General features: G+C 44.7%; 1 protein-coding gene across 1 annotated transcript; it reads right to left on the minus strand.

Annotated features, from left to right (window-relative positions):
• Nucleotides 1-3,552: 3,552 nt before the first annotated feature.
• LOC144134988 (uncharacterized) lies at nucleotides 3,553-16,964 on the minus strand. Its single transcript, XM_077667773.1, has 4 exons — nucleotides 16,679-16,964; nucleotides 13,891-14,007; nucleotides 10,160-10,623; nucleotides 3,553-6,184 (listed from the first exon to the last, which is right to left on the minus strand). The coding sequence occupies exons 2-4, from the start codon at nucleotides 13,967-13,969 to the stop codon at nucleotides 3,683-3,685; spliced, it is 3,045 nt and encodes a 1,014-aa protein (XP_077523899.1). The 5' UTR covers nucleotides 13,970-14,007; nucleotides 16,679-16,964; the 3' UTR covers nucleotides 3,553-3,682.
• Between the last annotated feature and the right edge of the window lie 1,104 nt (nucleotides 16,965-18,068).

Raw genomic sequence — 18,068 nt, forward strand, 5'->3', positions numbered from 1 at the left:
CCTACCTAGGTTGTTTCCCACGCGCGGTCTGTTCCACTCGACGCGGCGAGGAGCGTCTCAGCTGGCTCTTCGCATGCGGTGGCGTCAACTATGTCGGCCGCAGCGCCGCCCAGAGCAATGCCTACATACCATGTATAACCTCTAAGCAGGAATACGCCTAAATGGGAGTAAGAACGGGGTAAGGTTTCCCCTAGCGCACTTCCTTTCATACAAGAGAGTGCGCTAGAGAAGAGCTCACTTCCTTCCTACTCCATTCAGTTAAGAGTGTACATACGCCTGGTAAACGCGCCAGGGAGCGTCTGCCTCTGAGTTTCGCCGTACGCGCTGGCTGCGAACACAGCGGCTGCCGCGGTGCGCGGCGCGCTTTTGCAGCGACAGCTACATTACGGTAGCATTTCGAGCCTTCAGCGGAGCGGTGGCACGTGACCATGGCGGCGGTGGCGCCACCACCGCCATGTGGTCACGTGGTTTATGACGTGCCCAGCACTTGGTCACGTGGTTGGACACGTGACCAGCCTCGTGGTGCGGAGCAGCTGCTGCTGCCGGCGGCACGGCGCGCCGATGAAACCGAGCTGCAACAGCTGTGCGCATGCGTGTGTTAAGTGGGACGAAGATGAAGAAGGAACGCCCAGCGAAATGAAGCGGCGAAACTCCGACTTTGCAAATCAACTGATCAAGTTCCACTCGGCCAGCTGTAGCAATCGCGTCCCTCCAGGTTTAACCAGAGCTAAACCACCGCCAATTTTTTACATGCTTCATACTGGTCGATTTTAATTTTAGATGCTATATTAGAGTTTTCACCGAACGCAACTTAAATAAGTATGCCTTACTTCTATGGCCCATTTTCAATCATTCCAAAGCAAATGGTCGCTTTCTTTTAGGTCCGGAAGCCTATAATTTGCCTTCTTGAGAAACACAGCTCAACATGACGGTGATCCTAGAGCAAAGCGGCAGTTGCGGCCTTCCTGCTGACCGGCTTTGTCGCTGAAAATTTTGCGTTCCCTTTCAGCTATTTTTTCACGATAAGAAAGGCATTGCGTGGCGTCACGCGATATATAACTACCGACAATGTAATTGGTATATATGCAAGAGTAAGTTGCACCACGCCCTTATTGTAAATCTTATTAATCATCCCCAAAAAGCTACAAGCTCCTCGCCTACAGTTAGAATGAATAATGCATCCAGAATATCAATTCTTCCTATCCCGGCAACTTCGGGGAGTGCAATGTGCTAGGTGATTAACGCAGGTTAAAATGCATGGTAGAAGAGTGCCAGTCTTATTAATAGTGCTCGGCTTACGTGTGTCAAAGTGTCGGCAATCATTGGGCTGGCGTAATCTAAATTCTCTGCGTCCTGCACCTGAGGGGTCCGCACAAGCTTACCAGGCACAAATGATTCCTTTACTGCTTTTTTTAAGTAACAAGTAAACTTTCAAGAGCACTCAAGTCGGTAAACATCACCGCCGTAGTAATAATATAATCCGATTGCGATACAGAGGCAGGCGCATCCAACAGTGCTTCTCGGGCCGCTTGGAAGCCTTAGGGACGGCGCTGGCGTCTGTGGCTTTCACATTCAGGACCTTTGCAGTGTTCTGATTATGTTACGCACCGACTCTGCGAGGTATACGCTTGCAGCGCTCGCTCCGGCGAGAACGAACCACCCCATCACTGTTACCAACACCTGCATGAAAACGTCGCCAAGTTTATGCGGCAATGATTATGCTCAGTGTGTTGAGTTATCTTATACTATCGATAGTACTATCAAAAGTATAACAACACGTTACAGTTCTTTTTACTACCTATAGTGCGATATTAACTGAACTTTTTATGTAACGGTAGTATTTCATTCGTTCGACCTGCTTGCTACAAAAGGCATGCTGCTACTGAATTTTTCTTTCCAATCCGTAACAATACATACGTTGAGATATTGATTGAATGCATTGGAATTAAAGCTGAGGAATTTATTGGCAATGAAAATAAAGCTGGCGAAAAATTTTAAGCTCTCCTTTAAGTTATTTTTCTTGCATAAGCAAGTAAGCATGTGATTTCGCTATTCTATATGGCTGTTTGCATTTTGTTTGAAATCACTATGTGTATTTTGTTAGAATCTCGGTTTGCACTTACCTGATGCGGTTGCCCAAATGCAGTGTTTTGGGTTCAATCGGGGCGAAGAATGATTTCGCAGTTGTAATTTTCTGTTCACATTTTGTAGAAATTTTAGCGGACACGTTTCTTTTTGCGGTTATCCAAATGTCTTTTTTATTGGACCGGATACTAGGCATGTATGCGCTCGGCCGAAATATTTTGTACTAATTTTTTTCAACAAGCAAACAAAGCTTCATTTGATTGATTGATTTGGTTTTTTAATTGTTTTGCTGACTTATAAATATAGAATATTTTGCGTCCATATTTACACTGCGGTATGTACACAGGCAAAGGGTGGATGCAGCTGGCAAAGGATAGGGTTAATTGGAGAGACATGGGAGAGGCCTTTGCCCTGCAGTGGGTGTAGTAAGGCTGACGATGATGATGTATTAACAATGTGTCACTCAAAATCATCTCTGGCCTGCAAGTCCCTTCATTTGGTCCGCAAATGTATGCTGTTGTAGTTACGACTAATAGTGTTTCACGCTAGCATTATTGACGCTTCATACATTCTCACACGGGTGTGTACCTTAAATTAAGTATAATGGACATATATGCGAAAGACAACGCTTGCGTTGACGAGGAAATTAAATATAAACTCAGGCATTCGGAAACATGTCGGTACCTTTGGCTAAAAGAAAAAGCGCACCTGAGTGTGGTAAGAAGTTTTTAGGCAAAATTTGGTGCTGGTACGGGTGGATTATTTTGCGAGGCTTATACAGTAGGCGTCACCCTTATGTGGATTCATCAATCAGGGTGGGGCACAGAATACAAATTCATATTCCAGTAATGTGCATGTGCCTACAGAATTTGTAGGTCTAGTTGGCCCTACTGCTAACGTTATTTTGCCTCTGGAACAAAGCTGTTGCACAAAAGTGTTGGTTCGACTCGAAATCAGTGCGCTGCTCGAGAGCTATATATAAGGTTGACGCAGGCTGTGCAAAATGTCAGTCCGTAAAGGCCAACCATAAGCAAATTTTGTTTTCTGTTTATCAGGCAACAATGGAATCCTAAGATGCAGCATAAGCTGAGAAGCAACGAGTAAGTGATAAGAATTTGTTCTCACTCATGTTTTTACACAGATAATTTGCTTCTAAGGTAGCTTCGTGGTTTTTTACTATTCGTGAAACTAAAAATTTGCAAAAGAATTGTATCCAGGAATATTTTTCCAGCTTCTGCTTCCAGCGCAACTGGACTGTGTCGTCAGTTGCGGTTACGTCCTATCCTTTTTGATAAAAAAAATACAGCAATGCAAAGAACACTTTCGTCTTACACGCTTAGAAAACGTTTTTGAAGTAATGCATCTGATTTTTGAGCCTGGTTACTACTTTTATTTGCAGGTGCTTCGCGGATTTTCGGAACTAGGCCAAATATTACCGTTTCTTGCTTTCAAACAAATATGCCTCAATACTTGGTTAATATCTGCTTTTCTTTATTTAATTCCCTGAAACGCTTTGGTGATACTCCTTGGCAATTTTACGCTGAATGCCAGATGTCCGTTATATATCGTTGGTCACAGGTGGGCTTGGAGAGTATGGTTATCCCTTGCTTTGTATTTGAGTTGAAGCTGTACTCGCATTCATTTGGCTTGCAGAAGCATTCTGGTACATGGCCGTTATTAGGGGACGAGTTGTCCCATCAACCGGAAGGCTCGTTGACGTCCTGGCTTGTGTTTGGGTGTTCTCACTCAATGAAGGCACCGAAGGTGCTTCTCTTGAGGGCTTCGTTTTATTTTCTATCTGGCTTCCTTTACTCAAACTATCCTGTGCATTCGGTGGCGTCGCGGGGATACTCGCATTCTTTTCGTGCGTTGGCGTTTTGTACGGCTCTCGAAGTGGAATATCTCGAGTGCTGAGGTGGAGAATGCGGCTCTGTTCTTCTTCTTCAGTTAGTGCGTTCGTACTTACCGGATGCTCTGACTGGCTCAAAAAGGCTTTCCTGACAAAAGGCGCCATTTCGGATACTTTTCTCATCTGTTCGATCAAGAAGTCAGCATAAGAGCGGATACCGCTATAAACAAAACCGTGCAAGAGACTAACTGTCAGCGGTGAAAAGCTTGTTGCCTTGGCAGCTTCTTTCCCCGAGTCGTTAGACCATTTGGTAACAAGCAGGTCCCGCCAAGGCGCCTCGAAAATGGACGAATTGGTTAGTGTAAGGAGTTTAAGAAAGACGAGTTCGTGCATGGCGCGTTGGGTGGCATGACTTAGATTCAGCTCTTTGATCTTGTTCATGACCTTGTCCACTTCGAGCCCGAGAGTCTTGCTCTCATTTATGGGGCGCGAGTCAAATCGCGCAAGACCTTTGGCCCACTCCGCTGAGGCACCTCTGGGGTCATGTAGGAATGATACGCAAGCGGTTATCATCGTGTTCAGCTGTTTGGAGTATTCCAGAGAGATAGCTCCAGACGATACGTTTTCTTTGCGCACGGTGTCAAGTGTGTCTTTTACCATATCCGCCGTTATACCTTCAGTCAAGTTCCTAGACAGGAGGCTGTCGGTTTCATTACTGTAGGAGCCGTTTATATTGAGAATGGTGAGTTTCAATAATATCAGAACCTTTAGATCACTGTCGTACCGTGCGTGCACAGCTTCACATATTGAAGGACTGCGTTTCAGCCTTCTCTGCACTCGTCGGCTTTTGGCGAGGGAGGCGCTGATAGGCGGCTGAAGATCTTTCAGTTTCAGCCATGTGTAGTAATCTCCAGAGCGGTTAAAGAAGATTAGATCGACCACGATCATGCTGTTCATGACATCGTGAAATGTGGTGTTAAGAGCCGGTTCCGGAAACTTTCCGACAATGTCCTTTATATGTTTCTCAGTGACTCTGCTCTCGTTGCTGAATAGCTTAAAACCCATTGTGAGCACGTCCCATCTATCCTCGATAGGCAGATTGCTCAGACGAGCTGTCTCCGCGAAGAGGACTAACCTCATTGGCGACATGCCTAGGACGTTACGGTTCATCACGAGTTCAGTTAAAGACGGCTGCTGATACATCTGGATATGTATTCGCTTCCTCCCGCGCGCATATTTTCTTTTGCTTCCGTTTCGGTGCCGCCCACGCCGCTTTAGCGGCTGGCGAGCATCTCGGTAGCGGCTGTGATCAAGGACACGACTTCGCCTCGGAATAAAAGACAAGTCATTGTAGCTGGATTCAGGGTACGAACGACGGCCTTTATCAGCTCTGTAGGCATCCTCTATTTCGTTCGTATTCGTTCTGTGACGGCGCTGACGGTTTCGAAAGTTTCCAGCAGGCATCCTTCGATACGTCTTGCTTACCTCGTCGGTTCCGAACATGTCAGGTTGGGAGTTCGCAGGATTACCGGCAAAGTACGAAGCGGCTCTTTCATAGCCAACTGGTGAACGCCGACGCCCCCAGTGAGAGTTTTTGTTATCTCTTTCTGCTTTGTGGTGGTCTTTCAAGCCAGCATACCTGTCTCGTGAATCCGTAGGAAGGCGACCATACGGTGACCACACGAGATTTGTTCTCCTCGCATTGTATATGTTCGTCTGCGTAGCGTCTTCCATAAGCTCCGGCTGTTCATTTGACTCATCCACTTCCGCTGAAGAATCTCTCAGCAAAATACGCTTGGATATGCGCCTTTGACGGGTGTTCTCGTTCTCTCTGACACCAGTTTGCTTCTCCTCAACATACGGCTGCCAAGTATTTCTTGCGGTCTTTCTCGGGACCAGATACTTGCAGCCATTGACGAATCCCCTCCATTTAAGCTCTACAGGCCACTTGCTGAGCTGCAGCAGTTTTTGTAACAGCAATACATCTTTCACGAGCTGTTTCTTTGAATCTTCTTCAGCAGGTTTCTGCAGCATTGCTTTGTACTCTCGAGTTATTTCTGCTTCTGTGCTGGCATCTAGCCCTGTAGCCTTCATTGCTTCCATCCACCTGCTGTTGCGCCAGGGTGTGAGGTTTTTAAACGACAGCACATCTATTATTTCTTTGAATACAGAAGGTGCACTGTCGAATTTCGAGCGGCTTTCCAGAAGTTTCTGTGGTAGGCTCGGCCAGAATTTTTCCCTCAGGAAATCCTGGACAAGGAAGAAGAAATGTAAAAGAGGCAAAAAAGAACATACGAAAATTACTCTGTGTTTTTTTCGGTATAACGAAAAATGCGGATGACACTTACACGGCAATTGTATATTACAGGAAGGAAATAATTCGCAAGGTTAAAGCAATCCCCTAATCTGCGAATTCATCGTTTTTCATGCACAACTCAGTGCAGTTAGGATACGCTAAAAGAGTGACGTGCCTGAATAATAAACCTTTCTAGGATGCATGGTTCGCCACATCTGTACAGCACAGGGACGTTAATTAGGAAACCGTCACAAAAATTTGCCTCAAAATAAATAAATACAGCAGGTATATAAATTTACATCACGGGTCGCAACGGTACCAGAAGTGACAAACCAGACTCCGCCCCTGGCATAGACATTGCAAGAAAATTCTGCATTATCGCCAGGCTGGCATAAAAAAAAAACACGCTACGTTTATGAAGCGGCCACTTAACTAACTGAAGACTAGCCTATATAGCAGTGGCGTACTTCATAACATTTTTTGTATCATAAAAAGTCGCTAGCTTTGAAGGGCACACCAATATTCTCCTCTTAAAGTAATGCATGTGACACTCCTGGAATAACACCTAGATCGGAACCTAATGAACGCCACACCGGGAAAGATAAAATCAATATTTGAAAGCTGACACATTTTAGCACGTTACTGAAGCAGCCATTAGTTCTAACTAGGGATTATCAACGCGCTGAAGTTAAAGGCCACGCTAAGTTCAATATTCGGTGTCACCGCTGCAGGCATCGGCGCTGTGGGTGAAAAATAAGGGGCTTGATTCGGGAAGGTAGTCCCTAGACCGCAACCTAGGAGGCTGGTGGGTCACCTAGGTAACGTGACCTTGCGGCGTAATCACAACCCTCCTACCAGATAGTGAGCAAACTGCCAACAGTGGCAGATGTCAGTTATATTAATGACTTGTCGCTCGGGTGAGCAACCGGGTAGCACGAGCCCCACAGTTCGGACCACCTGCCATCCCCGGGAAGTGGCGAATAGCTTAACGTCTGCAATACTGCGCCAGAAGGAGTATGAGGACTCCCAGATACCTATGAATGTAACGAATGACCTTCTCCATATATGGGGTTCAACTCATTACGCTATCGCGTCATAGCCTATAGGGCGGAGCTAAGTGTGCCCTTCAATATTTGTAGCGAGAGCTACACTGGCACCGAATTTGCGATTTCGCTGTGGCGGTGTTCTGAGGAGGCACAGAGACAAACCTTGAGCCACTGCCCAGCAACCGTCGCAGCTGGGCGGACGCCGTGCGTTCGCCGCGCCATCTGGCATGACGTCACAGCGCGCGCCTAGCCACACAGCGACCTTTACCCGCCCTTACCCTTACCCATCCTTACGCGCTTAACCGCTAACCAAAGTATTCGTGACGGCATCTATGGAAGCCACTGAAACCCGAAGCACACTCACTGAATAAAAATGAAACTTGTGTCGAGGATGGGAATCGAAACAGGGCCTTTGGCGTTTGAGGCGGAGACGCCACCATTCCGCCACGAAGGCTCGAAGTTTAATCATAAATAAAGGAGCACCTAGTAAATGCACGGGTTTCATATCAGCAATTTTTGAGAAATATTTTTGGTGATTCTTGTGTCCTTGGCAATGATACATAAGGCACTATATTAAGAAAATAAACCAGCCAAAGCAACGCACGCAGTAAAATTGAGAAGATAGGAGAGAGGCTCTCCTCTTTCCTAGCTTCTCAGTTTTCCTGTGTGCGTTGTCTTGGCTTTTTTATTTTCTTAATGGTTTGGTTTATGGGGGTTTAACTTCTCAAAGCGACTAAGGCTATGAAGGACGCCGTAGTGAAGGGCTCCGGGAATTTCGACCACCTGTGTTTCTTTAACGTGCACTGACATCGCACACTACACGGGCCCCTAAAATTTCGCCTCCATCGAAATTCGACCGCCGCGGCAAGGATGGAACCCGCGTCTTTCGGGCCAGCAGCCGAGCGCCATAATCACTCAGCCACCGCGGCGGCTATTTTCTTAATACAAGCGCCAACTAGCCCAACAGCGTGTGTCACAACGTGGTATTATACATGTTTTACCGCAGGATTTTGTGTAGAATCGTTTTAATAATTTATAACAAAATTTCTTCATGATGATATATTGGTTTCAGTTTACGGAATCGAGCGATGGCTGTGTCGGCAGAGCTATGCGTACGTCTGTGCATAATCGCTGCCTCCTCTTTTTAATGTACTACAGCGCTGAAGTGAGCGTGCGTCAGAGGCCGAGGTGGAAACGATTGTAGAAACAGTGAATATATTGCCGATTATATTGCCGTTGGAAGAAAAAAGTATGGGAACACTCAAGAGCTGCACAGAATTAGAGCGGTTCAGTTCTGTGCTTCTTTCCCTGCGTAGACGTCTATAGAAGATAAGATGTGGATATTTCTCCAGTGATAATGTGGCTTGGTATATTCTAGCGTACTATCTTTTTCCGGGGAGGAACATTCCGTACTCATAAAACAGGGGGTGAAATCTGCTGGAGAGGGCACTTAGATTTGTGTGTACATACGGGTGTGTTCATACCCGTATGTAGGAGAGGCATTTTTACGGGTGGGTACCCGGAAGTGCACCCACTGAAGGGTGTTCCTGGGGTGGCGTCTTCCAGGACAATAGTATGCTCCGAAGCTGTCACAGTCCATTATGGGGGCCCTCTGACGTAGCGGCTTCAGACAGTCCATGGTTTTTTCGCGGATTAAGGCAATGCTGCTGATGGAGCAAAAAAAATGTGGTTAAGGTTTAGCGAGCAGCCCGACTGTATTTTTCGGGGTGTATACACCGATTTGTTGAAGGCGTTTTCTGAGCGCGTTATTTTGAAGGCTGTTGTAGTTGAACGCATTATATTATATATCTCAATGACTGTCTAGGGCTGAATTTTCTCACACCATAAGGGTTTTAAATCTGCAATATCATTACTATAGGTCGGTGCCATACACGTGGCTTACAGCTACGCGCAATGTTCTTTCTTTTTTGCTGTTTAAATGCCATATAAGAACGTAAGCTCTCTACAAACATCAGGTGGGCTAGAAAAAATGTAATATTGCTTTTCCCGCACAGACGATTGGCACAGTGCGCTGAAAACTATTTGTAGCATGTAGATGACCCCTCTTTCCATTCTCCGAAAATTACGTAGATTTTAGGCCTTTGGCTTAACGCGTCTTCATAACAACACTAGCCAGATCTATATTTTATTTTGTAGGAGCAATGAGTAAATCCTTGAATGATACGAGATGATTTTGGGGTCATTTTGAACGACCCCTGCAGTGAGTAATGAAAGCGTTTTGAATGTCTTGCAGCGTTGGGATGCAAAGATCGTATGTCAGGCACTGGTTATTTTAAATGGAGACTAAACACAACGCTATCCAATCCTTGTTCTCTGTAAAAAATTGATTCATTCTCTGGGTTTTTCTGGGTATATTAACCTCTTTGCAGTGAAAACAGACAGATTCACGGCTTAAAAAAATTTAATTTAAAATTTTTCTAGCCAGCCAATTCTAAGTCGTGACGTGTACACCGAGGACTGGTTGCCACTATTTTCCAGTCAACAGTGATGTAGAGTAGTCTATGGGCTTCGCGCAAAAATCGATGTCGGTGCACGCAGTTCGCTTGCAAAATGGAGAAGTGATTTCGACGCGAGTACTTCGTGTTTCGGTGCTTTCTAGCTAATAATAAAAGAGTTATTCGGTTATAAAGGTGTTAATTGCATCATGTGCAGTTATGTATATAAAGTTCTATTCTAGTCTATTTTGTTCTAATTGCTCATAGAACACTGTACCCAATAGTGCCCTTTTAATATTATGGCAACCGTCAAAAAGATCCTCACAGGTGAGCCTGACAGGACAGAAAATATCAGACACTGATTTTGCTGCCAGCCGTGGTGCATTAGGGTAATTATTGGATTTAGTTGAAGGTTGGGATTACGCACCTTCCACGATCTTCCGGCCCCCGTCTGTGCAGCAACGGAGCGCGGTTTATTGACAGCGCCCTCGACGACCACGCGGCCCCTTCTCGGCGTTTGGTCCAGTCTCCTAGCCACGACTGTCATCCTGGTGGTGTTCAGGTCCAGGTGCACGCACATCTCCGCGTCTCCGGCGCTGAAGCAAAACGCTCTCTTTTTCGCTCCTCTTTTTCCGTCCGAAGTGCCCTGAACGCTAGCAGGCCCTGCGGCCATGTCTTCAGGCCGAGGTGCTGCTGGTGGCAAGGGAATAAAGAACACAGGCTGCCCTGGCTGTAGTTTTGAGTAAGGCCGTGGAGACTTCACTGTATGTTTTCCTGAGCTCGCACCTGGAACTTCTTGCTCGTAAACGCCAGGAAATTCGATCTTTCCTTTGCCAAATACTGATATATAATATACGGCGCTGTCCTTTGCAACAAGCGTGATGCCGGCACCTAAAAATAAATAAATATCAGTGGTATTGGTCGTTGCGAAAGATATCTTAAAAAGGAAGCCGTGTCAGTTTATGGTGACGCATCCTTTGTCATATGATAAGAACTTACTTATTTTCGCGCGTACTTTCTCGAGCTGAATAAGTCTACACCACTCTACTTTCGGTGAAACTTTAGTGCCGCCAAAAATTACCTCAGCGCTTGGCATCGTGAAAAGCTAAGCGGAGACTGCTTTTATCCAGATACACGGTCAATTGCTCGCTTTTAAGCGTGGCCTTCCTGCTTGGTAAAAACACCCAAAGGCGCCATAAGGGCCGCCAGCCGAGCAGGAGCCCGGGATGTGCACGCAGTTATGTTGCCGCAGTAACAAATTAGGTTCGTTATTGATTTCTTACAGCGAAGCTACTTAAATGGAGCACTTCTATCTGGATTCACAATATAGGCAGTCCATATACAGTGGTAATACAGCTCAAGCCTGCGGTTACGTAACTCATGCCGCCCACGTCAGCAGCGCCAGGCCGATGACCGTGCGCCTGTTGTGATCTTCGTGCTATCCGAGGCTGCCATAAAGCCTGTAGGTTTACACTGGACCACATAGTTGTGGACGTTAGAAAATTACGGGAGGAAGGACACTGGCAGTTTAGTGCCTACGCAGCACAGCAGAAGCACTTCTTAATTTATTTATTCTATTTTTTAAACCTTTCTAGGCTGTTACAAAGCCGAAATCTTCAAAAAATAATTCAGCCAAATTACACATTCTAACAAGATCTTCCTCTATTTCTTATTCTCGAAAGTTGCGGTGAACCGTACTGAAATATGGAATGAACATTCTGAAACTGCCCGTCGTAACGATTATCAGTTTGGCGACCGATAAAAGAACTAGAGGTGTGGGGTTGGAAGGGCATTTAGCTGTCCTTAGTGGGATGTGCCATCAAGGAAATGATGGAGTTTGCGGCGGAAGCGATATTGTGCTAGCTATAGTAAGTATGCCTGCTGATTGCTGACCCCAATGCAAAGTTTGTATTCGCCCTCGTCCTAGCGTGGAGTTACATAAGGAGCAAATGCAGAGCGTCTTTTACGAACTAAGATGGCAGTGCAAAATCGGTGGTATGGGGTGTGTGCTCTCTACAGGGACTCGCGCCCGGGTGGCGCAGGGGATGCCATGGTTGTGTTTCGCAGGGTCGAGATTTTGCACTGGGTTCACTTCGACCCCGGACATAGTCAGCTTACTGTAATTGTTTTTGACTCCTACCTAAGATTTATTCCCGTTCTTAATGATTTCCATACGAAACTCTGCATTTGCCACCACATTTCTTAATTGGTCCCAATTATATTTTTCGAGTTTCTGTTGTATTTTGTGCCAAATTTATCATAAGCTTTTTCTTCACACAATAGCCACTGCTGTCCCAGATTTGTGGTTTCATTGTACCTTTTTTGAATAAGAGATAACGCCTAATCGCTTCAAAGAACTGCACTTCTCGCTCATACTGGTGCTTACAATACTGAGCAAACCGCTGGCCTTCATGTTCATAAAAATGTTCTTCCGTTGCCTATTTATCTAGACTTGTCATGCGCTGAGGTCATGCTTTTCAAATTACGGCAGCACGTATTATGCAGTAATATATTTTGTCATCTACCTGATATTCATCCTTTGATTAATCCCTGGTCTGACCATCTCTCATCAAAATTTATAGTTTCTTTTTTTTCAGCTCAGTTCTCGTGAAGCATTGTCATTTTGTTTTAAACGCACACTGCATATTTGCACCGATGGGTCTCACACACATCTCTCTGCTGGTATCCTTTATCTTTGCTGCGTAGAAACAGAGTTCTGGAGTCCGGATATTGGCCGTATTTGAGAACTGTATATATATTGCAGTCGTCGCAGAATTATTTCGCTTGAGATTTTAATTAATATATCAAAGTCATTGTGTACTACAAATAAGGAGCAAGATGGAACGCAGTACATAAGCTGACTAAACATCAGAAGAAACACATCACCTGCATCAACACAAATAAAGCATTGCGAGCAAAAAGTGTGTTAACAAAGCGGTAACCTCAGAAACTGGCCCGAATCATTACGAGAGGCTTATGAAGTCTAGTGCTTCCACACAGGCACAAAAATAACCGCGAAATTTTGCGTACCCCTTTAAATAAGAATAGGAAAATACTCGATCTCCTATCTGTGTCAGTAGCCTTGGAACAATCGATGGCAATTGCTCACAAATAGTGTCACTTTAGAATCAACGAAAAAGATGAAAGACCTGTCAGCATTCGCTGACATGTCTCTGTCCTTTATTGGTCGAGTGGGAAATTAACAAAAATATCCTCACGTGGATATGAAGAAGAATAATGTAGTATAAGGGAGGAAAGCCGTCAGTCGCCGGCGCCATGACTTCCCGTACAACTGTAGCCACTTGATCTGACATCGTAGTGCCGCGTTTTCACAGCATTATTTGGCAAACTGGAGCCACAGATCACTAACCTCTTCTTACCGCCACGCCTCATCGCCATGATCATGCGACTCAATACACCCAGTGCAGGAGAAAGGGTTCTCCCATACCCATCTAATAACCCTGTCATGATCTGCGGCCACCCTGTCCCCTCATGCTTAATCTAATCCACCCACGTAACATTCTACCACCCGCTGCTACTCTTGGCATCTCTTTGTATCCAGACCGTTACCACTAACGAGCATCGGTTATCTTTTCTTTGAATTAAATGCTCTGCCGAAACCTATTTCTTCTTGATTTCGACTAGGATGTCATCAACCCGCGTTTGTTCCTTAACCTACTCTGCCCTCTTATCGTTTCTTAACGTTATAACCGTCACTTTTCATTCATATCTCGCATTGTTTTCCTGAACATAAATTGAACTCATTTCGTTATCCTCGGCTATTCTGCACCGTACGTGAATACAGGTAAGCAACAACGTATCGCCTACAATTAGCCGTATATCCTGATGACGGCATGGAGACTTGGAGAGATTCTGGCGAAATGATGGAGATTACATCATTACAGCAAATTTGCGCCGGAGAAGATGCTATTTCTGGAGCCCGTAATAATTATAAGACGAAACCAGTCTCCACAGACCTGCAGCTATAAGGTGGAGACAGCTGCACAGGGTGCTGAGGATCAATTTTTTTTAATATCTTTTGTCCTCTCCAGCGCAACTATACTGATGCTCTCGTTTTTTATTTTTGGTGTTTCTCCTGTTTTATAGGGGTGACTTTATTACCGATGACTGTCGTAACTTAACCTGCGTATTCCTCACCCGGGCTATCCGTGACGTTCGCTCGTGTTACAATCGCTGACCAGAGCACGAGGTCAAGACACAGCCAACGTGCTCCCATGTTTCCTTCCTGCTGCGTCCAGCGAACACTCGGAGCCGCTGGAACAGACACACATGACAATTTATTTCAGTAGAAGACGCATTTTTTTCTCGTTGCATGGCGCACTGAGAGTTGGATCTGCTAAGTAGCCTGCAGTATGCTGATAGAAATGCGGACTTAGCTGATTACATGTGTATAAATATTGTTAACAACTCTAACTATATGTTTGGTGTTTGTTATTTAGCAATAAATTCTCATTATTAGAAACGTAGATATGCCCTCTCACTCAGGTAGCTACGATCTTCAGATCGCAGGAATTTCCACGTTTGACTGATATAGGAAACCGGCTGACTACCGTGTACATCTGGTTAGTTCCGTTCATTTTTGGAGAACGGGCTGTATTTTAGTGCATGCAAGCACTTATCCGGAGGTTCAAAGCTTAGAAAAATCTCTTGCCGATTGTACGGCCGAGAAGTGCGAGCACTCTGTCCCTCGGCGTTCCCCATTCATCGTAGTTTTCTACGCAACACGAACCTGTGCTTTCACATTGACTCGCATGTAGTGAACATTTTCTGTAACGTTTTTACTCACTGCGGCTGTAGTCGAACGAACTGTGTGTGCTTTACGGCTTCCTCTGTATTAGCATACAAAATTCCGAGCTCGAGTACATTCTCGTTTACCTGCGCGTTGACCCAGGGCTCGTACCCATGACAAATCGGTTCATCGTGGGGAGAGGTGAGAGAAAGTGCGTGATCTCCATGGTGCTGCGCAGCCGTTCTACTACAATACACAAAATTGCTTTTAGTGAATCGTGTTCATGCTTATGCTTCACCATCGTAACACATACAGCACCTGGTGACCGCGCTCATACTAGAGCCATCGAAGGGACTGGAGCCGCACTTGTTTAATCATATATGCTAACATTAAAAACCTTGTGCATTTGGCAAGCATGATAAGTTCGCGAATTGTTTTTATATTACGCGCAATGAAGATTTTCTGAATTGCTCAATGCTACCTGCAGAAAAAGTTGCTCTTTTTTATTCAATGGTTAGTGCTCATAAATTAGGAGTAACAGCGGAAGAAAGAATTGAATGCAGGCATTTGGAAAGGCAGTGTTTCGGATTTGTCTGTGGGAGGAAGGGGGGGAGGAGGTATGAAACTACGTTTACGTTTTGAAGCGTATTTCATTGGTTGTATGCTCATCCCAGTAACTCCAGTCGCATCGTCAGCACAAAAGCTGTGACATACACCGAAGAGGCACATTTGCGCATTTCTTTTCGGAAAATAGAAGTGCATGATGGTTTTGTACCGTTTGGCCGTCTGGAAGAATGCTGCCAATTTTGCCTCTGCTTATTATCATAAAAGCGGTAGCTCGTGCATGAGATGCACTCTACTCTATTTGGCTTTTTGCCTCATAAAGACTTTATAAATTCACCGTAGAACCTCTACAGGCTGAAAAGATAACACTCTTGAAAGCTCTGTGTACTACAAAAAACAGTTAATGTAAATGAAACAAGCGCCTGAAACAATGTGCAGGTTATCTCTAATCTTCAGTGCCCCAGTTTGGGCTCCTTTAATAAACTGCATGTTTTGCATCGATTAATACAGCTCTCCCATGACAATGGTTTCAGTTCGTTTTAGTGGGAAGGGCATCCTAAAGACCAAGTTATTGCTACGCGTATTTTTTAACGACGCGTGTGTAAGCACGTGGCATCAGCTTGGAATTTACCTTTTCTTAGAGTTCTTAAGCGAAGATTGTGCTAAACAAATAAAACTGGTCATGCCTTAGGACGCTATCACTTAAGCCAATTTGATATATAATTCACAGGCTCATGGGCGGAAAGGCAAAGTTATGATTTGAGGTACTCTTCAGGCATTAACGACAACCAGGTGCAGAATTTGCGGGCGGGAAACTATACTTCCACCATGGCGGCTTGTTTTTCACTGTGGCGCTAAGTGCGTATTTTTTATCAGTGTTTTAGAAGGCCTCACAAGGTTTTGGCAGATTTTGAGCATTCCCATTTAACACTCTGAGGGCAGCAGAAACAATAATTCTTTGTCTCGCTAAGTTAATAGGTTTGCATGTTTAGATGTTCACATACGTTTGACATATCACCATTTTTTTCGTGTCACAGAAGTACCTTACAAATTTTACCAGCAAGGTATTCAAGAAGTACATTACAATGTTTGCTGGAGCTACACAACGGCAAATATAATGAATTTGTTGGAGCTCATGAAAACACAACCGGTGTCATAAAACAGAATGAAAACAAACACAATACAAAATAAAGCGCTCGATTGTTTTGTTGACTTTCCTGCAAGTCCCTGTTCCTTTTGTGTACTTTCGTCACAAGAAGCAGCAAAGCAGCCAAGCGTCTGCATTAAAATTTTAAATCGAAAGCCCTTGTAGAGGGGAGCGCTTTGGTGTTATAGTCGCTTCGATATGGCGTTGAATCAGGTTGCTGCGTTTTCCTTAATGTCACTCTTTTTTACTTCTATGTTGGTTTTTTTCCAAAAAAAATTATTTTCGGCCTCGGCGCTCTCTATTTCTGACTGCGGCTTTCGGTGTCTCCCAGTAGTGTCAGCCGCTTTCTATGCAGGCGATACGCAAAAATGCTGATGTTCTGTTAGATGCCAGAGTAGTCTTAACTACGCTAGGTGGTCGAAATTCCCATTCCTTGCTATGCAACTCTTAGTCCCGGTTAGCACACTGAAAAGTCTTCTACTTACGAAAACGTGTCTTGTCCTGTTTTGCACTCTCTAGGTGTCGCGTGTTCGTCCTTTGAAGGTCATGTTTTAGTCAACACAACCGTTTGGACGAAGTACGTCGTAGCTTTCACTTGCGATGCCTTGGCTATAACTTATGAGACATGAGAATATTCCAATGCTAGAACTGGCCCCAGGCACGCGAATCCACGTAGGCAGTAAGGACAATTTTTCGACACAAATACGCACTCATTGCTTCAGCGCATATTCATGCTATTGCAGCCTCCACAGAAATGCGTAGCACTCCCCTTGCCATTGTTTTTAACCGTGGCTTTTGTCTAAACATCAAACACTTTACCGCTTTTCCAGTCACGATGCGTTCCATGATGATTGCCTTAGCGCAGCTGGGGCTGCCATGCTTACCATTGTTTACTCAGAACAGCTGCCGGATGGAAATTGTAATGTCGGTAAGCCATGCAGCACAGATGGGTTAAACGGCTCGTAGTTTTACGTAGAGGTCGAATTCGCATTTTGTTTAAACGACAAAGCTACATCTGTGTTGAAGAGCTGTGTAGGATGCAAAATTAGGCAGGTTTTAATTTGATGTTGCTGCAAACTGAACTTGTTGCAGGGAACTTCTACCTATGCGTGTGCGCTTGTGGTCCTGTCGGGAAGTTTAGGTTATGCTTGTATTTCAGTCGGGGAGGAGTGCCATGGCTCTTATGAATAATTCGCTTGTAGAAAGAGCGAGAGAGAAAACTGCTTCAAAGGAAGGTCACATTTGTGCTATAAAACAAGGTTATTTTTCACGTGCTGAACCAGCAAAAGTGACTGAAGGATGCCATAAACTACTGAATTCTGGTGCAAATTGAGCGATGTCCTGTGACTGCATTTGGCGTCGTATTTTGAAATTTAAAGGCTCACTTATGAGTCGGCATATATGTAGATACAGTCTCCCTTCTTCTGAATCCGAAAAAAGTCCAGACGTAGGAAGTGCAAGGAGGTTAATAAAGACAAGAGACTAGTTTGCTACCCGGCATGAGGTAAAGGGATGGGGAAAACGTGCCAATTAATCCATGGTGGCGAGCGACGCGAAAGAAAACACGGTTTCATAAGGGCAAAAATGACCAAACTTTGCTAAAGTCTTTGTGGTACTCCTAAAGGCATTTTAATGGCGAGTTATATAATTACATACTTTCTTGTCTATTATTATGCACATTTCGTGCATAAAATATCACATAATTTTTTTCATTGACATTTGTCTGCACTCAAGCCGAACTCCTCCCGTACCCGCTTTTTAGTTCAGCTGTAGGCGTGTTAAAAATTAACACAATGAAAGCAGTTTTTTTGTTATTCAAAGGCTCTGAAGGAATTTTATCAAGAATAGTAAGGAGGTTCTGAATTGAGTGATCTA

The sequence above is a fragment of the Amblyomma americanum genome, chromosome 5 (genome assembly GCF_052857255.1).
Source record: "Amblyomma americanum isolate KBUSLIRL-KWMA chromosome 5, ASM5285725v1, whole genome shotgun sequence".
NCBI classification, from domain to species: domain Eukaryota; kingdom Metazoa; phylum Arthropoda; class Arachnida; order Ixodida; family Ixodidae; genus Amblyomma; species Amblyomma americanum.